At 40.9% G+C, this 23,178-nt stretch overlaps 2 protein-coding genes across 3 annotated transcripts in view; both read right to left on the bottom strand.

The window, feature by feature from the left end:
* Positions 1 to 306: 306 nt before the first annotated feature.
* Positions 307 to 13,064, bottom strand: LOC144636373 (uncharacterized). The gene is made up of 6 exons (XM_078495568.1): positions 12,871 to 13,064; positions 3,698 to 3,960; positions 3,247 to 3,361; positions 2,750 to 2,789; positions 2,360 to 2,492; positions 307 to 901 (listed from the first exon to the last, which is right to left on the bottom strand). Exons 1-6 carry the CDS (start codon positions 13,025 to 13,027, stop codon positions 392 to 394), a joined length of 1,218 nt encoding a protein of 405 aa, XP_078351694.1. The 5' UTR covers positions 13,028 to 13,064; the 3' UTR covers positions 307 to 391.
* Positions 13,065 to 14,199: 1,135 nt separating this feature from the next.
* LOC144636371 (uncharacterized) overlaps positions 14,200 to 23,178 on the bottom strand; it is a 40,985-nt gene continuing 32,006 nt past the window's right edge. The window contains exons 3-6 of one of the 2 annotated variants that reach the window (XM_078495565.1): positions 23,003 to 23,117; positions 22,687 to 22,726; positions 22,457 to 22,589; positions 14,200 to 16,147 (exon numbers count right to left, since the gene is read on the bottom strand). In XM_078495565.1, coding sequence (XP_078351691.1) covers positions 15,542 to 16,147; positions 22,457 to 22,589; positions 22,687 to 22,726; positions 23,003 to 23,117 — 894 coding nt within the window. In that variant the 3' untranslated portion in view covers positions 14,200 to 15,541. The remainder of the gene's footprint in view (positions 16,148 to 22,456; positions 22,590 to 22,686; positions 22,727 to 23,002; positions 23,118 to 23,178) is intronic. The other variant, XM_078495566.1, reaches the window with a different exon arrangement.

The raw sequence follows: 23,178 nt of genomic DNA, 5'->3' as shown, positions 1-23,178 counted from the left end.
TTAAATGCATCTGTCAAAAGAATAACAGTATGATAAATTACACAAACAACAAGGCCTGAACACTTTCGCACTGTTCGTAAGTTTGCACTTTTGCGAAACGTTTAATTTAATGTCAAATATTAGCCACTCGACAAAACTATTTGGCCAAGTTAGTTTTAATACGACGAGTAATTAACAGAATTTTTATCACTCAACTTCAACTGTTTACAACTGCAACATCATAACAAAGGCTTGGATATAATATAATAATAAAAAAACATCTTAATGTGATGACAGTTTCAAATGTAATTACTGCTTTTTACTACACCACGATGTTTGCCATGGCTTTTGTGCTTATTAATAAAATGAGTATATTTAAAAATGGATCTTGCTTCAGTTCACCAGTTCCTTCTCACTTAATCAGAATGTAACCCATCGCTTTGATGTATTTATCTCCATTATCGGCGAAAAATTTTGCTGCGTTTCCACACGTGTTGGAGTTATCAGGCTGTCCTCCTGTACCAAAACCGATTCTTGAATCACAATAGTCGCAATAGTTTTCGTTGTTTGCAATTATACCGATTCTTGTAAACGCTCCAGGACACTCAACATTGAAACCTTCCTTGTTACAGTTGGCCTGCAAGGAGGCTTGGGAACCAATCAGCGTCTTCCACGTGTTGCGACCCAGCGCGGAGGCGCGATATTGCCCGTCAGCGATCAGCGAGTAAAGAGAGTTGGCCTGCTTGTTGATGACAATGAAGTTGATCTGTTGGCCGATCTTCATACCAAGACAAATCTTGGAGAAGGATGTGTTCCAGTAGGTTGGTAACTTGGTCTCGATAGTGTCCAGACCATTCTCTCCTCCTGTAGGGTTGAACGGTTCTTGGTTGATCCAAAAGTCGGAATTGTAATGAAAGGTTCCCTTTGTGATTAAAAAGTAAGAAAAAAACTTCGATAAATGACAGCTGCAACAATTGCAAGATGATTGGACTCCACAAGATCTTGTTAAAAAAAAATCGAGTTTATTTCTTTGTTCCAGCCTAACGCGAGGACTGTAACCGTAGTTATTGCTATTTTTTACTGTCACGTTAAAGTAAAATAGAACCCGTTGAACAAAAAAGTCAATGATCGTATTTAATTAAGTATAAAAATTAGCGAAAATAAGCCACGACGTTTCGAACCCATCTTGAGTTCATTATCAAGTAGATAAAATAAAATAACGGTCGAGTTTAAGTTGTCCACGGTGTCCACTGTCGTGAGTCCTGACATAAGAAATATGTTTTCCGTTTTAAAGAAATGCCTAGTAGTAAACGAAATGCTTTTAATTCGCGAGAGTAAACCAGCACTAAACACGCAGGCGGACTCAATACGTGCGAAAGTATGTTCCTGATTAAATACAGCACGCACTGACACTGTGAACGCTAATGACCGCGAAACACTTCTTTAAAATATTCGAATATACTCTATCACCTCTATTTGCATTTAAACTTAAACTCGACCGTTATTTTATTTTTTTCTTACTTCATAATGAACTCAAGATGAGTTCGAAACGTCGTGGCTTATTTTCGCTAATTTTTATACTTAATTGTATGTCGAAATGTTCTCTCATTAGGATTGTATTTAACCCTATTCAGACCGGGCTGTTTTTTGGATCTTTTCAGACCGTGGGAGGGAGGTGGGGAGGGCGTTCCGCCCCACCTCGGAATATTTAACAATCACAATGAAACTTAGAGGATAAATAGTATGTCCAAAAACCTATTTTTTATATACGTCACGCGGGATGATGACGTCACATCACGTGACAATTGCATCACGATGTCAAAACAGCCTACATTTTGGATCCGCCATCTTGGATTTCAAATTTTTTCCAAAACGTCAGAAAACCGTCGAGAATTACTGAAAAGTACTCAAAATCAATTAAAGGGTGCAAAGAAAACCTAAAAAGGTGAAAATAACTGTATTAAATGTGATTTTCATTTATAGGAACACAAAATTACAAATTTGGGAATTTGGGAAAACATGTCTGTCAAAATGCCATTACCATGGTAATATCATGCTCCTGACACAACAACCTAATCCTATCAAATAATTCCCAGATAAATGTTTAATAAACTTGTAAAGTTTGGCGAAGTGACAAAATGCAAATATGGTGTCTTTATTTCAAGAGGGTTACACTTGACGGTAATTTAACTAATAAACTCGTGGCCCTCATAAAAAGTAAAAGAAGAAAAGGAATCGAAGAAAAATAAAAGTAACAGAAGGAACAATGTTAAAAATTTAAAATAGAAAATAAAACTATTTACAACAATAAATGTTAAAAGCATGCTAATTTAATTTCATTTAAATAGGATAATTTAAAATGATCATTATTGTTCAGTACCTTGCTACCATCGATCTTCATGACCAGCGTCCATCCACCACCTCCGCATGATCCAAGGTCAGAGGTCATGTAACAGTAGACAAGAATTGCAGCTGATCCAACCTTCAGTGGGTAAGCCCTGTCACCTTCAGACCTGAAAAACAAGGAAAGTTTCATAAAAAGGCAGACAGTTTAACCCAAAAGAAGAACAGCTTAAGATCACAAAGATATACAAATTTGGTCGCGAGATTTTTTTCAAATTTAATCTTTGTGCTACTTCAGATCGGACAAGTGGTTAATGAGTTAGTGTTAAATGTCACGTTACCTCGTTCAGCACCATGGTTATATTTGTCAATCTAAGTCATATATAAGCTGTTTGACTGGCCAAATATCCGTTAATTTGCTACTTACATGTTGTTGTCATACAGTTCCTTGCAGGTTTGGAATAGAGCTGACAATAGGAATTGATAAAAAGATCATTATTAAATTAACCTTAATTACCATATTGATTATTGCGTTATGCGGTAGCGGTGATGCTGAAGTTGATGGTGGTAGTAATGATCCAAGGCAAATGCTCTGATCTTAACACAACTTGCAATTTTAATCGTTTTCCACGCATTTTTAACTTCTGATATCAAGCACGGAGCAGTAGTAGTCTGTAAACAACCTTTGTTACATTTTGTTCATACAGTTTAAAAAAAACTAAAAATATAGAGTACAAACTTCTTTCCTCCAGATAGCCTATGCTCTAAGTTTAAAGGTTGGTCTAAAAAATGAATAAATTTATAACGATAATAAAAATGATAATCATAATCATAGTCATAATTATAATCATAATCATTATCATAATCATAATAATAAAACCGTTTGACGAGGGTTGCTGCTAGTAAATTACTGCTTGTTTTTACCTGTCTCGCAGTTTTCTCCCGTATAGTAAGCTGTACACACGCAAAGGTACTTCTTGTTTGTAAATCCATTCAGGCAGGTGCCATTGTAAAAACAAGGATTACTGGAGCACGCGTTCTGTTGAGAACAAAATAGAGCCCACCAAAAATACCAAAAAATAAAAATAAAAATTCTCTTTTGATCTGTCATCCGCAGTTTGCACATATGATTCGTTTCCCGACTATATCCGGGAATACTATTCATCCTTTTATAAGAACAAAAAAATATTAAAACATTCGCTACTGAGCTACCTGCGAGTATTTGGCTTCGTAACACAGTCGCATAATGGAGTGTTAGTACCGACGTCGCCGATTTTTTTGTATGACTGTTAAAAAATATCGCTTTAAAATCAACTTTCCAAGACCATCAGTCTTATCTTGACATTTATCTTAAAAACTGTATTTTGATTTTTACCTCAGTAGCTGTGTAGGTAAAGCCTGCTCGTGGTTTAAGATCTTCCGGGTGTAAAGAGTGATCCGAGTCACTCAGTTCGCATACCACTCTGTCGTTTATTGGTGGACCGATGTTGATTGACACGCAGCGACTCTCCATAACACATTGATCTCTACAAGGATCACGTGTCTGACCCAGTTGTAGTGAAAGATTTTTAATCACGTGACCCTGAAGAGCATAGCCATCTTTTTCAAAAGTAAATTTAACGTGTCGCCCGCACGTGCCTGAAAATAAATAAAATAATAATAAAAAAAGACATATCACATATAGAACGACAGACCGTTTATTCGCTATTAATGAACTCTTTTTCATGAACAAACATTTTGATTTTAGTGTCTTGTGTTCAACAACTTAGGCGTTACCACGGCAACCACTGTTCATATCTATGCATTACAAAATTAACGAATTTTCCTTTAACCCTATTCAGACCGGGCTTTTTTGGACCTTCCCAGACCGGGGGGGGGGGGGGTGGGCTTCGGAAGCCCCCCCTATGTAACTTCCAGAATATTTAAGCAATCACCATGAAACTTATAGGATGTATTGTACGTCCAAAACTTTTTCTTTTGGTATACGTCACGTGGGATGGTGACGTCACATCACGTGACAATTACATCATGATGTCAAAACAGCCGCCATCTTGGATTTCAAATTTTTTCCAAAATGCCAGAAAACCACCCAAAATCATTGCAAAGTACTCCAAATGAATAAAAATGTGCTTAAAACCCGTAAAAATGTAAAAATAATGCCATTTAAGTTGATTTTTATTAACAGAAACACGCAAAATTACAAATTTGGGAAAACATGCCTGTCAAAATGCCGTTGCCATGGTGATGTCAAGTTCCTGACACATCATCCAACCCTACCAATTTGTTGCCAGATAAATTTTAGGAAAGCTCAGAAAGTTTGGCAGCGTTTGGTTAAATCTTAAAAAAGTTATAAAAGTTCAAAGTCAGCGCGGGCCTCAAAAGCCCTCCCCCCCGGTCTGAATAGGGTTAATCGATATTATTTCTTAGTTTTCTGTTTGCATTTTTATTGTTTTACCAAATTTAGCAGCACTTTGTCAAAATAGGCAAAAGCGTTAATTAATTAAAGTTATTTTTAAATACTACTTTTTGAAAGATAAAGTATGAAAGTTCAAGATTTGAATTTGCTCACCTCCGTGTCATTTCCACATTATATTTCCTAATTTTTTTATTTTTATTTTTTATTTTTTTCTTAATACCTTTTATGGTAACCGTTTTGTAAGCAAACGTTTCATCATAGGATGCATTTGTTTCGTTTTTCAAAATTAAAAAATAATTCAAACTCTTTTCACCGTTTATCCTTGAAATCGATCTGTTCTTTCTTTATATTTTAGACGTAAAAAAATGTGCATGCTCTATAGCTTAACATTTTTTGATGCTTTATGTTAGTCCACACGCCCAACAAGCGACAAACAGGAACATCTAACTTTAATACGCACTCGAAGCGTTTCACGCCATCTTAGATTAACAACCTTCTTCGCCTAGTGCCAGTCCCCTATCGTTCTATATATAACTAGTTCCAGTTCTCTACATTTCTCCCTCTCTGAAAAAAGATGTTGTCCTCAACATGAACAAATAGACAATAGTCTCTTCTTGGTTATCTCATATAACAGTTCTTTGTACACTTGTATCTCATCCTGGGGTTAACAAAAGTACTCTGGTTGATCAGGCCAGCTTATGTTGCACTCAAGATGTCACTGTTCTATCTTTGCAATACTTATGCCTTTTTCTATAACACGACTTGACTTCCTTGTACAAAGAATATTCCGAGATAGAGAAAAATAATTCTCTTAATGAAACGAGTTTAAACCACTATACACAAGCAAAACGTTGTACGAAATTATACAATACCAAAAGGAAACATTTAACAGTCTTATCTAGGATGAACGTAGCTTCAATGCAAATCAGTTCCGTTCTTCTCAAGTTAATGTCTAAGGGCCTGCTAGTAACACCACATAGGCACAGAATACATCGGCTGTGATGATACTGGAAAAGGTGCAAAATAGCTATAGGGCTGCAGAACAGGTTGTAGCATCCATGATACTGTGACAGGTTGCCACAACTGCTGTGGGTACGATACTGTGACACCTTGAATTCCTGCTGTAGAACTTGTTTGGAAGGAGGGTTGTCCCATTACATCATAGGTCATCCTAACAGGTGGTCTGCTCATACGATGTGACTGTCTTATAGGTAAGCTATCTGCAGCTTCATCATCTACTGTACCAACTGGTTGCTCCGGGTCATCTTCTTCTTCTCCCTCTGAGTCTGGAGAATCAACTATACAAGGGTCAATGTCCTCTTCAACTACATATGACTCTTGTCTCGTAGACTCGTAAAGTTGTTGAAGCTTATCAGGTGTGAGGCTAATGTCCTCATCAGTAGTTCCGGTTGTCTCTTCTTGTGAAGCCTGCTGTCTGTTGGACCTCCTAGATACTGTACGGCGACTCTTTGATGACTTAAGTGGGGTCTCAACCGGCAAGTAAGAACACGGTAATAGCATGTTGCGATGGAGAACTTTTGACCTTCCATTTCCACTCTCTGGCTTTACTTCATAAACTGGCATATCCTTCCTCTTCTTAGTTACAACATAGATTTCTTGCTCCCAGTAAGGTCGAAGTTTTCCCGGGCCACCACGCTCACTCATGTTTCGTACAAGAACACGATCTCCTTCACACAGCGCAGTGTGTCTGACTTTCTTGTCATACTGTTGTTTCCCCATGTCTGCACTTTTCTTTGCATGGGCAGAGGCTAAATCGTAAGCTTCCTTCATTGCTCTTCGCCAATTTCTGACATATTCAGGATATGTAGAAAATCCCTCTGGAGGTTTCAAGCCAAACATTAAGTCAATAGGTAGTCTCGGGTTTCTACCAAACAATAGATAGAAAGGTGAAAATCCAGTTGAGTCATGACGCGTACAGTTGTATGCATGAACTACTTTATTGAGATGGTCACGCCAGCGGGATTTCTGTTTCTCCGGTAAGGCTCTCAGCATGGATAAAAGCGTCCGGTTGAACCTTTCGACCTGCCCATTTCCCTGCGGGTGATAGGGTGTTGTCCGTGAATGTTTAATCCCACTCAGTTTCTCAAGGTTGTAGAAGAGCTTGTTTTCGAATTCTCCACCCTGGTCATGATGGATGGTTTCTGGGAATCCAAATCTCATGATGAAGTCATTATACAATTTATCAGCAGCAGTCTTTGCAGACTTGTCACGTGTAGCATACGCTTGAGCAAATCTGGTGTAGTGATCCATGATCACCAATATATACTGGTATCCGCCCGAGCTTGGTTCGAGATGAACAAAGTCCATGGAAACAAGTTGGAAAGGTGCTGTAGAAACAATAGGTTGAAGTGGTGCATTAACGTGAGTCGCAGGTTTTCGTTGCTTAAGGCAATGGCACACTTTCGTGACATAATGGGTAATGTCTGCCCTCATGAACGGCCAATAGAAACGTTCTCTAGCTAGTTCCACTACTCTGTCTGCACCCAGGTGCCCCATGTTTTCGTGTAGTTCTTCATACACCTTTTTGTGGTATTTCTTGGGTAAGACCATTCGATCTCTAGATCCACATTTGTGGCAAAGAATTCCATCTTCAGAAATAAACAGTTTGTTCCATTCATGTAAGAGCTGTCGTACACTAGCTGACTCTTTCTGTTTCTCCTGGTAGGTTGGACGGCTTCCGACTTGCATAAAATGTAAGACACGACCAATTGTCGGATCCTCTTGTTGAGCTGCGATAAGTTCACTATGTGGCATAGTTGGAACGTTAACACACTCTTCCTTTAAGATATCAGGCACTGCTGTTAGTGATGACAACCAAGCGGTCTGAACAGTGTTAGTTACATGGATTGAGGAAGTGACAGCATCCAGAACATCTTGACTAGCTACTTCTGAACAACTTTCCATATACTCCTCAAAGCTGATTGGCATTCGGGACAGGGTGTCAGCATCCGCATTGGCTTTTCCTGGTCGATACTTGATTTCAAAGTGGAAATCGGCTAATTCATTAACCCACCGCAAACCTGTGGCATTGAGCTTTGCTGAAGTTAGAATGTATGTCAACGGGTTGTTATCCGTGAAAACAGTAAACTTTGGAGAGTAGTAAAGGTAATCACGGAAATGGTCAGTCACTGCCCATTTTAGAGCCAGAAACTCAAGCTTGCCTGCATGAAGGTGGTACTTCTTTTCGGCCGGTGACAGTGCTCGTGAAGCATAAGCAATTACTCTCATGACCCCATCCTGGTTTTGGTACAACACTGCCCCAAGACCATCTTTACTTGCATCAGTGTGTAGAGTGAATGGTTTTGAGAAATCTGGGTAAGCCATAACAGGTGGATGACTGAGGTGTCTCACTAACTCTTGAAGGGCGAGTTGCTGTTCCCTACCCCAACAGATCGGTGTCTTTGAGGGTGGTTGACCATCCTTCCCAGTGCTAGTTAGGAGATCATAAATTGGTTTCGCAACTTTGGCAAAGTTCTTAATGTACCTGCGGTAGTAACTTAATATTCCAGCAAGCTGTCTGACTTCACCAACAGTTCTAGGTGACACTTCTTTTAACTTCTCAATAGCCTTAACACACCCTGGGTCCATCCGGTAACCATCACCCGACACAACTCTTCCTAGAAACTGGACCTCACCTTTAAACAAACTACATTTACGCGGCTTCAACTTCACTCCATGTTCACGTAACTTTCTTAACACTGTCCTCAGATGCTCAACATGATCCCCAAAGGTCCTGCTAAATACTATGATGTCATCAAGGTATGGAATAGCCACTTTGTCCCTCAGGTCACCCAAACACCGTTCCATACACCGCTGGAAATTTGCAGGCGCATTCATCAATCCAAATGGGATTCTTATCCACTCATACAGTCCCCATGGTGTAATGAATGCTGTGGCTGCTCTGCTCTCCTTGCTTACAAACCCCTGATGATATGCTTTACCCTGATCGAGAACACTGAACCAACTATTACCACCAAGACTATCCAGGGTTTCTTGGACTCTAGGGATGGGATGTCTGTCAGCAATAGTCCTGCGGTTAAGTTCTCTGTAGTCGATGCATAGTCTCAGAGACCCATCTTTCTTTCGGACACAGACAACTGGAGAGGAATATGGAGACTTAGATTCAGTGATAAAATTCTGGTTCAGAAGGTCTTCGATGTACTGTTTCACCTCTGGGTACAATGGTCGAGGGATCGACGTGTACTTCTTTTGCACTGGCTGGCTATCCTTCAGGTTAATCTCCATTTCCAGATCAGGGATGCAACCAATATCTTCTTCACTAGATGAGAATGACTCATGCTCTTCCCTCAGCATTGTCTCAGCTACAATCCGCTGATCATGGTTTAAGCCACTAAGGTCAACTGCTGGGAGATGGTTTTTGCTTTCTCCATCTTGCTGCCCAGAAGGAGTTGGTCTTGTTGGCCCTTGAGGCTCGTGCTCCCTTTGATGTTGTTGGTCGGTCTGGATACTGCATTCACTCAGCCTCACGTCTGCCGCAGTCACTGATTTCACTGCCTGAAGAACTCCTAATGAGGTGCGGCTCTTTAGTGTGATGTCATGATCTGTCCCATTGTATACAGCAACTTGTACACGGGAAGTTTTTCCTGGTTTGATGTTTAACAAAGTCTCATTAACTTCTAAGCCCTCTGGCAACAACTGTGCTAGTCTGTCTGGCTCGAACAACACTGGTGTTTGCTTGTACACAGGTCCTGTATTTGCACGACAACTGACAGCGACTGTGCTATCCTTAGGTATGACCACATCTTTTCTTCCAGTTCTCACTTTACAAATGGCATCTGAACTTGAACTCTGAATAAAGTGTACCAAGGCATCTAATTTTGTCTTATCTTTTCCAGGGAAACTGTTGTAAATAATTGGCTTTGGATTCTGGTCCTGGCTTACCAGCTCTTCAATGACATTATATCCCAGAATAGGACAGTCTAACTTTTCTGATGTTACAAGGAAAGGCACTAACAGTTCTTCTTGACTACTATCACTGCTGAGAGAGGTTAACTTCACTCTGACTTCCACCCACCCAATGTAAGGTACCTTGGTCCCATTTACTGCTGTTAAATTTAGATTTGTATCCAGGAGCTCTGACAACTGTCTAATAGCTACTTGTCCTAGGTGTTGCTGAAGTAATTCGACTGATATTATGGATACCTGGGCACCAGTGTCCCATAACAAGTCACATTCACAGTCATTGAGCAAGCACTTTACCATACACTTCTTACCAACAAGGCCAATAACTTTAGCATGTTCACTTGGGGTTAAATGGCTAACACAAGCTGGGTCTACAAAATCTTTAAACTTACGTGTACTTGCCTCAGAGAGGTGACTTATTGCTTGGCACAACACCTTGTGATCAGACCAGTGTCCTTTCTGACATTCTGTGGAACAATACCATACACTTCGACACTGACTACATCTTTTAAGCTGTCCTTGCTTGACTCCGGTTTTACAGCAGTTGTTACATTGGTGAGACTTTGGTGGATTTACGACTGTTTCCCGTCTCGCGGAAGCAGTCGATTCCTGTTTAACTGCTCCCTGCATCCTCTTGCAAAATGAGAGTGGCTCCCACACTTAAAACAGTGATTGCAATACTCTTTCTTGTTTTCAAGGCAGCTTGAACACAAAGGTGGTCTTCTTCTCTCCGGCCACTTCCCAGGGGGCACACTTTGGTCGGTGCTCTTCTTTCTGACCTCACTTTTCAATGCCTCAACTTCTGACTTGATTGCACTGATAGCTGCTAGAAGATCATTCTGAGGGGTGCTTTTCTTGTTTTCTTCCTTTCCTTTAGATGAGTCATCAGATACTGTAGACACTGATAATGCTGGTGGTTTGGTCTTGCTATTGTTCCTTAGCTTCTTGTCCCTCTCCTTTTCTGCTGAGGTTGCCATACTCATCTGTTGCATTAACACTTCATCTGACACATTGGGGTCCTTTAGGAATGGGCGAATCTTAGCACGAATACTTTCATCCTGTAAACCAGTTTCTACTGTTCGAAGAAACAGACACTGTATGTGCCCAGAATCATACTGTAGGGATGTGTCATCATCTCCTTCACTACATGCAAACAGAATCTGCTGCCTCAGATCTAGGGCATTCATCAAAAACACTTGAGGTGATTCTTTTGAGCTCTGACATAATGATGCTAGTGTTTGATAGAGTTCTGATGTGTTTTTCGCACCATAGTGGCTACGAAGAATCTTCTTTAAACGTTCCAATGTTAAGTCTTTGTAAGTTTCCAGATAACTCCTAAGCACCATCCCAGGTGTGATTGAACGAATCACACCATCAACAATTTCATCTTCGGCATAACCCTGGGCCAACCCTGTCTGAATCTGACGTGCAAGTGAAGAGAAGCTAATCTTATCTTTTTGTTCCGGCTCCCCAATTTGACCACTGATCTTAAACTGTCTACGTAAAGCGCTGGTCGCCAACAGTTTTTGAACTGAGTCTTCCTTTGCTACACTGGGAGGTTTGGAAACACTTGGAACAAACTTGCCACTCTTACCTTCGTCCTTGATGCCAGAAGGTTTTTCTGTCAACAACTTTTTCACATCTTTAAGGTATGGCACAACTTCGGCTTCTTTCAACTTGCCAATTCCTTCCTCGAGTTGCTGAACGATAAATTTCGCCACGAATAGTTTGCTCTTCCCTTCAATTTCGACTTTAAAGAACTCCGCAATTCGCTCGAGTGAACTCCAATCCGCGGCATAAATGTTAGACTGTATTTCAAGTTGAAGGTCTTCGGCCATAGTGTGTCCTTCGTTCTTCTCCACACGGGTTGACAAATATGGCGGGCAACTTACAAAGCACGTGGTCGCGAAGAAAAACACAGATAAGCTCAAAAACATACCAAAATCGTTCGCCACAAGTGGTTCCTACAGTCCTTCATTGTCCTTGAGTTTTAGGTCCTGGCAGGGTCGCCAATTTTGTTAGTCCACACGCCCAACAAGCGACAAACAGGAACATCTAACTTTAATACGCACTCGAAGCGTTTCACGCCATCTTAGATTAACAACCTTCTTCGCCTAGTGCCAGTCCCCTATCGTTCTATATATAACTAGTTCCAGTTCTCTACATTTACAAGAAACCAATAATTTTTTTAATGGGATTCAAATTAGCAGCTCGAAGATTACTATTTCAAGGCGACAGATATTTAATTATTAAAGACGTTATGATGATCTCATTGATGTTGCCTATGACAACCAATCGCCAGTAGACATCATAATCTTAACAGATACGTTGCTTTTAAAGTTTTGGGGCTATACCTTCAAGCACGATGGGCAGGACTACATGTATTTTGAAATAAATAACTGCAGATTTGTCTCATAATTTGTGCCATTGACCTATTTAATCTCTGTATATGTGCCGATATAGCGCGATTGGTTCTCATTATATTCTAGGTTTTCCAATGGAAATTGTTTGAGACCTCTCCTTTGCATAACTTTTACAGTTAACAAATCGTTGAACTGAACTAAAATATGCCAGCGCAGTTTAAGAATTACAGAAAATGTTCACTACAAACGGTGACTTCATGTTGTGTTTGGTCTTGAGAATCACAGTGGAACAATAACCGTAATAAAATATGTTGATTACGCAACATTTTTCATCATTTTTTTTTAATTAAAGCGCCCAAATAAACAGAATACATTTGTTTCCTGATCTATTTTTGGTGCCATCTTCAAATGCTTTCAAGTATTATTTTGGTAAAAACGCGAAGAAACCACGATGTTTTTGTTCTGCAGGAAGTCGGCCTCCTCTTAAATATTGTTTGTATGATTCTGTACCACTAAGCTGAATTTTTTAGTAAAACGAAACAATTTTTTATAGGCTGACATCAATTTGCAACGAATGAGCGCTAAATGATGTCTGGAGTTCTTCTTTCGTATCATTTTCTATTGTCATTATTGTTAAACCATCTTTCTTCGAAGTTGATGAAAAGTGTTTTGTTTTGTCAGTTTACACCTTTAGCTTAAAATGTTGTTTTCTTTTTAAGGACGTTTTCATTATATAGATTAACAATTCGTCGAGTTACAGAATGAACTTAGCTCGAGATGTTTTTCAAACAAACTCTTTCTGTACTTCAATGCTCGATCACTCACCTTGATTTGCTGCCGCAACACGTTGAACACAAGCTCCCCAAATAATGGACACAAATAACGAAATATGCATGGCAGCCGTCCAACAGAATTTTAGAAAACAAAAAAATTCTGTGGAACCACTCACTTGCTTACAACGAAGAACGATTTTTTTCTGCATCTTATATCAATCAGGGCTTGTTAAAAGCCAGCAATTCACAACTCAATACTGATTCTTCAAAGAGTGGATATTGTCAATGATGGTCATCAATTATGCAAAACGTTAAACGTAGGCGCAACTCGTTGTTTTTATAAAACCTAACTGGAGCAAATTTTGATTAAAAACAAAATGTCGACCATAATACCGAATAATACTTGAATTTCTCTTTCGTCTTCTGATCAGTTTCGGAATCTTAAGGCAAATTTGCTAAAAAAAACGTACATTACTTCATGTGAGGTCTGGAAAAAACTTTTGTTTTTTAAATTTCTTCTTTTACTCCGTAATGTTTTACTAAAATTTTTTTGCTGATTTGGGACACAATGAAAGCATAATGCACTTATTTGTGTCTCCGTTAGATAAGCTGATTAAAAAATTCGTACAGAGCATATTTTCCTGTCAGGTTGTTAAAGGTGTTCTTTCGACCAATCAGTATAGCAAATCACACGATCTCGAGTAACAATTCGTGATTAATGCATACGAATGAAGTTTTTGGAAGTTTGCCAAGAAAGTTAAGTTGAGTACTTTGAAAACTTCTCGAGTACTTGTTTACCAGGAATTATACGTGGTTGCGTTGCGTTTGAAATGTTTGTTTTAGTGTAACCTAAAACTTTTTAATAGTTTTAATTTCTTTTTTTAAGGAAGTGTGCTCAATTTATTTTCTCTAAAGCTATATCCCTTAAACGTTTTACTTATATAAGCATTTTTTTGTTTTTTACAACGCAATTTAATCAGTTGTGGACACATTTCTGTCCTAGCCGTAGTCACTACATAAATGTCTCGTTACATCTTCCAGTTCCAAGTTGGCTTAATACAGAAAACCGAGGAGCGAATTGATTTGTTGCTATTTATATTGTTTTAATGTTTAAAATGATAAATGAACACTCCTCTTTAAGTTAATGTAGGGAGAATAGCAAAACTCATTTTCAGATTTTTTATGCAGGAAAGTCGTGTCCAGGCCTGGCTTTTTTTTTTCCTGTGTTATTTATCTGGGTTCGAACGCACTTCCTAAATCTCTGATTACCACTAGTTTATAATTATGGGTTATATTTAGAGCACAAATACTTAGATAACTTGCCTGCAGATATGCAATAGCGCGGGGGGACTCACACATAAAATTGAAAGGGGTGCTCGTCCAACGTTTTAGGGTACACAATTTGTAGATTGGTACCGCTTAGAGTGTGAAGCATATATACTAAAAAGAACAAATTGTGTATCGCCATACAGCTACGATTTTATTGAACTACAAAGGCCTTTCGACCTAAACGACTCCTTCAGTGTAATAACATTTGAAATTGCAACGACCAGTAAGATGATATTACAGTACAGTTAGGGTGTGTCGAGATATATATTAAATTAAGTAACGCCGGTGCGTAATGCAAACGGATCAACCCTATTAAGGCCATCAGGTTCACTAGTGTGCAACTAACTTTTTCAGATGGACTCTAACTCATTAAACTTCTTAAGGGGAAGAATGACTCAATACTACAAACTTAAATGTTTCGTTAAAAGCGGAATTATGTGAATCTAAATGAGTTTTAAGGGCGGAATCCTTACTATTTCTCTGCCCAGTAATGCGGTCACGCAACTTTTTTGTTGTGTTATATACCTACCTATTGCTTTTTACAAAATATGCATAAGCCATTAGTCCCTCTTCAGTGTAATAACATTTGAAATTGTAACGACAAGTAAGATGATATTAAAGTACAGTTAGGGTGTGTCGAGATGTATATTAAATTAAGTAACGCCGGTGCGTAATGCAAACGGATCAACCCTATTAAGGCCATCAGGTTCACTACTATGCAACTTACTTTTACAGATGGACTCTAACTCATTTACACTTGTCAGGATTAGAATGGCTCAATTCTACAAACTTAAATGTTTCGTTAAAAGCGGGATTATGTGAATCTAAATGAATTTTAAGGGCGGAATCCTTACTATTTCTATGCCCAGTAATGCGGTTACGCAATTTTTTGGTTGTGTTACCTACATATTGCTTTTTACAAAATATACATAAGCCATCGTTAGAGTAATTGTGGTACTTTTTATAATATTTTAAAAGCCGAATAATGACAGGAATTATTCCTTACTCGACAGATTTCGGGTACCGCTTTGAGGTAAAAATGAATTTGCGCCACGCCCGAAAGTGAGATCCAGGTACCTTTTATAGGCGGTTTTGAGAAATTCCGCCGAGCATCCGTATCATTTTTATATGGAAGTTTCTCCGGACTTAAAAGCGATCTTCTAACCACTTCTGCACTATAAAAATCTTGTCAAACTTTTCTTTGCTCTTTGCGAAAAGTTTTAAGGTAAAGTATAAGACACCTTACGAATCTATTAGACAAGTAATTAACGGATTTTCGTCATTTAACTTCTATTGTTTACAACTACAACAACAGAGGATTGAAAATAATATAACAGAGAAACAACCCAATGATAGCTATGATTTCATATTCCTTAAACGGTTATTGCTTTTTACTACACCGCGATGTATGCCAAAGCTTTTATGTGGTTATTTTGAGTTTCTTTATTAATGAGTTTTAACTTCAAGTCACCGGTTCCTTCTCGCTGCACCAGAATGTAGCCCATTGATTTGATGTACTTGTCTCCATTATCTGATTCCCATTTTGCTGCGTTTCCACAAGTGTTTATGTCATTAGAATCTCCTCCTCTACCAAACCCGATCCATGAGTTGCAACTGACACAATCGTTTTCATTGTTACTAATGATACCAATTCTTGTTGGCTTCGAATCACTTGCAGTACATGCAACATTAAACCCTTCCTTGTTGCAGTTCAGTTGCAAGGAGGCCTGTGAACCAATCAGCGTCTTCCACGTGTTACGACCCAGTGAGGTGGTGCGGTATTGCCCATCAGCGATCAGTGAGTACAGAGAGTTGGCCTGTTTGTTGATGACAATAAAGTTGATCTGCTGGGCGATCTTCATTCCAAGACAAATCTTAGAGAAGGGTGTGTTCCAGTAGGTCGGTAACTTGGTCTCGAAAGTGTCCAGCCCAGTCTTCCCTCCAGTAAGGTCAAACAGATCTTGATTGATCCAGAGGTTGGAATCGTAATGAAAAGTTTCCTTTGAAGTTCAAAAGTAAGACAGTAAGTTGAAATTTTAAGCAAAAGCTTGATGAATAACAGCTATAAGATTGCAAGAATTGCAAAAAAGTCGAGTTTATTTATTCGTGCCAACCTAGCGCGAGGTTTACAGCCGTATCTATTGTTGGTTTTTACTGTCACCTTACGATAAAGTTAAATGCAAATCATTGAACAAAAAAGTAGATGATCGTTTTTAATAGAAAATTAATAGATAATCTTCCTGTTCAAGTTTCAGGTCGGTGCAATATTCCGCGACATGTTCCAAAAAAATTTATAGGGTTCATTTAATTTTGTAAATCCTGTACTTGTGTCTGGCACAGGTGTAAATCCTGTACTTGTGTCTGGCACAAATGTGGTGTCGGAAATCAATGAGAATTCTTGGAATATACATCTGTTGAAAGCTTAACTTTCTAGACTAGCCGTTTTGTACTAGAGATCGGACGTGACATTGCGTGACAAGCCGAACGTTCTAGATAAGTCGTTTTGTATTGTTTTGTAGCCCGGATGTGACATTGCACGAATTGTTGTACCCCCCTCTAGGGGTTGTAGAAACATGTGCTCGAAGAATAAATATGGAGTCCAAACATGGTGACCCGCGACGTGTTTAATCGCTAGCCTCGAGTGTTGTTTACTTTCGTCTGTCGCCAACGCCGATCGAAATGAAGACGAAACAAATTGATCAGCTGAGGAGAGCCCGCACTGGGTTGAATTGAGAGGCTGGATGAAAAGGGATTTCGACGCTGTTAGAAACATGATTGAGTCCGACTTGCCTGAAGTTACTCGAGTGGAGGAAAAACTCGATTCGATTGTTGCGAGATTGCAGATAGCCGAGGATCTGCAGATGGAAATCGAGAAGCTCTTGGACGATGATACTCAAGTAGGAGATGAAGTGGAAGCTCAAGGACCATGGTTCGATATGGTAAGAGAACGAATTAATGATGTAAAATTATGGTTAAAGAAGCAAAATGAAAGTGCAAAGCTTGAACCCATTGCTCCATCACCAAAACATACGTCAAGTACGCCTAAAATTAAGTTGCCAAAGACTGACCTTAGGAAATTCTCGGGCGATGTGTTGGACTGGCCAGAATTTTGGGACATTTTCAGAGTAGCAATACATGATAACGTTGAAATACCTACCGTGCAGAAGTTTGTTTACTTAAAGTCCCTGCTATCTGACGAAGCCGCAGGATACATTGCAAACATCAAAACTGAAGAGGCAAACTATGAAGTCGCTGTACAACGCCTGACATCACGCTATGGCAAGGATGAAGTGCAAAAAAAATCGCCTAATGTCTAAACTAGCAGACATGAAACCACTTGAACAATCCAATAAAGCTATGAGAGATGCATTGGATGAGCTTTGTGCAACTGTGCGAGCGCTTGAAGTACAAGGAGTTACTACTGAACAATATGGATCCCTTTTGATGCCTTTGATCGAATCAAAACTTCCCAAGGATTGGAGATTGGTGTGGGCCCAAGAAAAAGCTGGCTTATCAAAGGAAGATGTGACATTTTCGAAGCTGCTGAAATTTTTGGAACAGGAACTGGAAATCCGAGAGAGTGCTGACCAGCCTGTTGAGGTAGAACAGCACCAGTCTATCGAAAAAGAAAAAACTTTGTTGCCAACTGCATCTGGTTTAATGGCTAAATCTGTAACCTGTACCTTTTGCAAGGGTCCACATAGTCCTAAACAGTGCTCTGTACTTATGTCGGTTGATGATCGCTTTAAGAAAGTGAAAGAAATAAGGGCTTGCTTTCGTTGTGCTCGACGTGGACACCGGATGGCTTCATGCGGTTTTCGAAAACCATGCCCGTGTGGGAGAGGATCCCATATCCCTCAGCTATGCAAGACTGGTGGAGTGAAAATTCCAGAAGTTCAAAACCCTACTCCAAGTACCAGTAACCCACCAAACCACCCAAGGTGGAATCCTGCTGCCCCTCCTTATACACCAGCTAACCAGAGTCATTTGCCACCGTCGTCTCAACCTCCAAACGCTGCTGTAATGTCTTCCGCTAAGAATGCTGACATCAAAACTGCTGGCGTGATGATGAGAACTGTGTGTGTTGTTATTGGGGATGTGGCTGTAAGAGCACTGTGTGACACTGGGGCCACTTTTACAATGATGTCTTCATTTTTGGCTGCAAATGTACCAAAGAGAGTTGTGGGCAAACGTCATTTGCGGATTGAGACACTTGGAGATGTGCTGGAAGGCGAATTCGATGTTGTTGAGGTGACTGCAAGAGGAGTAAATCTTCCAAATACCTTTACCTTCCAAGCTGTAGTGATGGATGAGTTGTCTGGTGTCTTTGAGAGGGTGGAGCCTGAGTCCTATCGAGCCCTTCAAGAGGTTGTTGGTGGTTGTCCAGTCCTTGCTGATCTTGCTGGCCCTGGTACAGATAGCATTGGTATTGTGTTTGGCGAAGATTGCTATGACACCATTGTCCAAGGTATGACAGTTAAATTGAGGAACGGCCTCAAAGGAACACCAACAATTTTTGGGTGGGTCCTTCATGGTGGAAGTGGATCCATTCCATTTGCGGGTGTGGCTGCCAGAGCTCATGTCCATGCATTTCGAGCCTCTGTTCATGAACAACTTCAGAACTTTTGGACTTTGGACCACCTTGGTGTTGCACAGGAGGAGGTGTTGGAACGAGACCTTGAGCAGGAGGTAAAGAATGCTATCCAACGCGATGAATCTGGGAAGTATGTTGTGTCGTGGCCTTGGAAACCTCAAGCCCTAAAGCATTTAGCACTCAACAAGGCCCTTTGTGAAACAAGGCTTCGTCGCATGGTGAGAAAGTTGTCGCCTGAAGAGTACACAGCATATGACACTCAGTTAAAAACACTCCTCGAAGAGGGTCACATTGAGCTGCTACCAGAAGCCTGCATTCCTCAGTCCTATCTTCCACATCGAGGAGTTGTTAAGCCTGATCGAGAGACAACTAAACTGCGTATTGTACACTATACCTCAGCTAAGTCTGAAGGAGGCCTTTCTCTTAACGATGCCCTTGAGAAAGGACCAAACCTTTTACCGCTGTTGTGGGGCATACTTCTCCGTTTCAGAGTTGGCAAAGTTGGTGTTGTTGGTGATCTTGAAAAGGCATTTCTCCAGCTGTCGCTTCGTGAGGAAGACCGAAATGTTTGTTGCTTCTTGTGGCTCAACCTGCAAGGGGAGATCGAGGTGTACAGATACAAGAAGGTTTTCTTTGGTGCCAAATCCTCACCATTTCTGCTGCAAGTAGTCCTAAAACAGCATTTAGAGGGTTTCATCGGTGAATCAGAAATGGCTTCCCAACTTCTTCGCAACCTTTACATGGATGATCCGGTGAACTCAATGGAGAACACTGAGAAAGCAAGGGAGTTCTGGCATGAAGCAGTGCGTATCTTTAAAGATGGTGGCTTTAACCTGCGGAAATTTCGATCCAACGATGAAAATCTGCTCCATGAGTTTTCAGACAGCCAAGTGCAGCAACTCCACAAAGTACTTGGGGTTAGCTGATGAACTTCTTCCACTTGTTGATCTGGAAGATATGGTACCCAAGAAACTTACAAAACGAGAAGTGTTGTCCTGCCTGTCTAAGATTTACGACCCATGTGGGCTAGTGAGCCCTGCTGTCACTCCATTGAAGATTATTGTCCAAGACTGTTGGAAAGAGAAACTTGGATGGGATGAGGAAGTTGACCCGGATTTGCGAAGGCGTATCGAAGAGGTATTGAAAGGGTTCTCAGGAGGAAACCATCTGAGAGTAAACCGATGGTTGGGAATAACTCCCTCTCAGTGCAAGTACACAAAACTGTCACTTCATGTTTTCTGTGATGCCTCCTCCAGAGCCTATGCTGCGGCAGCCTACATTCGTGTTGCAGACACAAATGGAGACGTAACAGTGAATCTTGTTGCTTCGAAATGTAGACTTGCCCCACCGAACGGAGACACGATACCTCGCCTAGAACTTCTTGGTGCCTTACTAGGAGCTCGACTTCTGAATTCACTGAGACTGGAGTACAGCGGTGTCCTTAAGATTGATGATGAATTCCTTTGGACAGATTCCAGTGTTGCTCTCTCGTGGATAAGTCAAGGACCGCGCGTGGGTGGAGTGTTTGTAGCTAACCGCGTGGAAGAGATTACTGCTGTTGGTGGAGTGTGGTCGTGGGTTCCAACAGATGAAAACCCTGCGGACTTACCTACTCGGGGTATGACGGTAGCTCAGTTGTCTGGCGTGAAGATTTGGTGGAGCGGCCCGGAATGGTTGAAACGACCTGAGGCAGAATGGCCGAAGCATCCAAAGAATGACACAGATACTGCATTGCTGATGATGGCCGTAGCTGACAATCAAGAACCCAAATATGTGGAGGAAATTGTTGACCCAACCCGAACGAGCAAGTACCTTCGCACTTTGAGAAGTGTTGCCTGGATGCTACATTGGCGCAAGTCTCCTAAAAACACCCAAACTATGCTGACCTCAGAAGAGTTGCAATATGCCAAAATGGTCATCCTGAAACAAGTGCAAAGAAGGTTTTTCTGGAGGGAGTTAGAGTCACTGGAAAATGGCCAACCAGTTTACCGCCAGTCTAGTCTGCAGTCCTTACACCCGTTCTTGGAAGGAGGATTAATCAGGATGGGCGGCCGATTGCAACAAGTGGAAGCGACCTTTGAGGAACTCCATCCAGTGCTAGTTAAGAAGTGTGGTGTTGTCAACCAATTGGTGCTTCATGTTCACGAACAAATGCAACATGCTGGTACTCCGACAGTTATTTCAGAACTGAGACGCCAAGGACTTTGGATCCTGCGCTCTAAGAAATCAGTCTCATCTGTGATACGGAAGTGCAGGAAATGTAGCAGGTTCTTGGCGGCTCCTGCATCTGAACAGACACCTCCTCTACCTAGGTGTCGTGTAACTTGCAAGCGTCCCTTTGAAACTACTGGCATGGATCTAGGAGGACCGTTATACCTGAAGGATAACAGCAAGGTCTGGTTCGTAGTATTTACCTGCATGTCAGTTAGAGCCATTCATTTGGAACTTGTGACGTCGTTGTCTGTAGAAGCGTTGACTCAGGCACTGCAGAGATTTATGAACAGAAGAGGTGTCCCTCAGTTGTGCATAAGTGATCATGGATCAAACTTTGTGGCGGCAGCTAAGTGGGTTAAAGAGAAGAATCTTGACATGAAGTGGCAATTTGTGGTGGAACGCGGACCTTGGTGGGGAGGAGCCTGGGAGAGGTTAGTGGGCATTGTTAAAGGCCTGCTACGTCGTTCGTTGGGCCATGATGTGCTTTCCTGGGAGGAATTAGTAACCGCTCTAACCGAGGTGGAGAAAGTCATCAACCGCCGGCCTATCACTTACTTGTGGGAGTCGAGCAATCCTGGTGGTGGTGTTCCTATCCCTTTGTGTCCTGAACAGTTCCTGTTGCCACCGCGAGAAGACTTCAAAGAAGAAGAAAGAGAACTGAACATCTCAGATGAATTTCAACGGAGAAAAAAGTGGCTTTCCTCCATGAATGACATCTGGAAGAAAGAATACCTACATCAAGTGCTGGGTTCACAGGGGGAAGTTTGGAAGACATTGCCAAATCCTTTAAAAGAAGGAGAAGTTGTCCTTGTAGCTGATGACAGAGAAAAGCGTCTAAATTGGAAGATGGGGGTTGTCCGGCAGCTGATTGTTGGCAGAGATGGAAGGTGCCGTGCTGCGACTGTCCAGGTGAAGTCGGGATTGCTAAACCGACCAATTCGCAAACTGTACAAATTGGAGCTCTGTGCTGAATCTGACAATCTCCCGCCCATTACAAGCTCACCAGAGAGTACTGAAAGAGATAATGGGATTTTAGACAGCGAGGCCGAGACGATGGAGGATGTTGATGAAGAAGCTGAACCTGAAGTCACCCTTCCACAGAGGACTCGGAGAGGGAGAGAGATTGTTCGTCCAAGTCGCTATAAGGACTGACTAAGTCGCTATTAGGACTGACTAAGTTGCTTTAAGGACTGATTAAGTCGCAACATGCTACCGCAAGTTGCGAGGTGGAGGATGTTGAAAGCTTAACTTTCTAGACTAGCCGTTTTGTACTAGAGATCGGACGTGACATTGCGTGACAAGCCGAACGTTCTAGATAAGTCGTTTTGTATTGTTTTGTAGCCCGGATGTGACATTGCACGAATTGTTGTACCCCCCTCTAGGGGTTGTAGAAACATGTGCTCGAAGAATAAATATGGAGTCCAAACAACATCTGGGCCCAGTTGCTTAGAAAGTGGATAACGCTATTCACTGGTTAAATTACTACCCAGTTGTTTAGTACCTTGCTGCCGTCGATCTTCATGACCAGCGTCCATCCACCACCTCCGCATGCTCCAAGGTCATCAGTCATGTGACAGTAGACAGGAATTGTAGCTGATCCAACCTTCAGTGGGTAAGCTTTGTTACCTTTAGACCTGATAAACAGGAAAAGTTTCAACAAGTTTTATTTGGCAATCAAAATCTTGAATGGGTTGTTCGTCTGAGCAAAAATCAATTAAATTTGCTACTTACATGTTGTTGTCATATAGTTCTCTGCAGGTCTGAAATAGAGCTGACAAGAGGAAATAAAAAAGGATCATTAATTAATTAACCTTAATTACCATGCTGATAATGAAGGAATGTGGTGGCGATGGTGCTGGAGTTGCATTTGATGGTGGAAGAAATGATCCAAAGGAAATACTTTGATCTCAACACAACTAGCCCATTTCGTTGATGCATACCGCTCCTTTGCCCTCGTGTGGCCTCATTTGATTTCTTCTCGTAAGCTTAGCTATTTTTTACCAATTGTGACGAGGGTTGCAGCTTATAGACTACTGCTTGTTTTTACCTATTTCGCAGTTTTCTCCGGTAGAGTAAGCTGTACACACGCATTGGTATCTCTTATTTGTAAATCCATTCAGGCAGGTTCCATTATATAAACAGGGATGAGTGGAGCACGCGTTCTGAAGACAAAAAAATAAAGCCCCAGTCGAGCAAAAATAAATGCACACGGTTTATAAAATA

The sequence above is a fragment of the Oculina patagonica genome, chromosome 13, assembly GCF_052425735.1.
Source record: "Oculina patagonica isolate OP01 chromosome 13, crgOcupat, whole genome shotgun sequence".
NCBI classification, from domain to species: domain Eukaryota; kingdom Metazoa; phylum Cnidaria; class Anthozoa; order Scleractinia; family Oculinidae; genus Oculina; species Oculina patagonica.
Note: the sequence above shows the minus strand (reverse complement) of the source record. Positions and strands in the feature narration are given on the sequence as shown.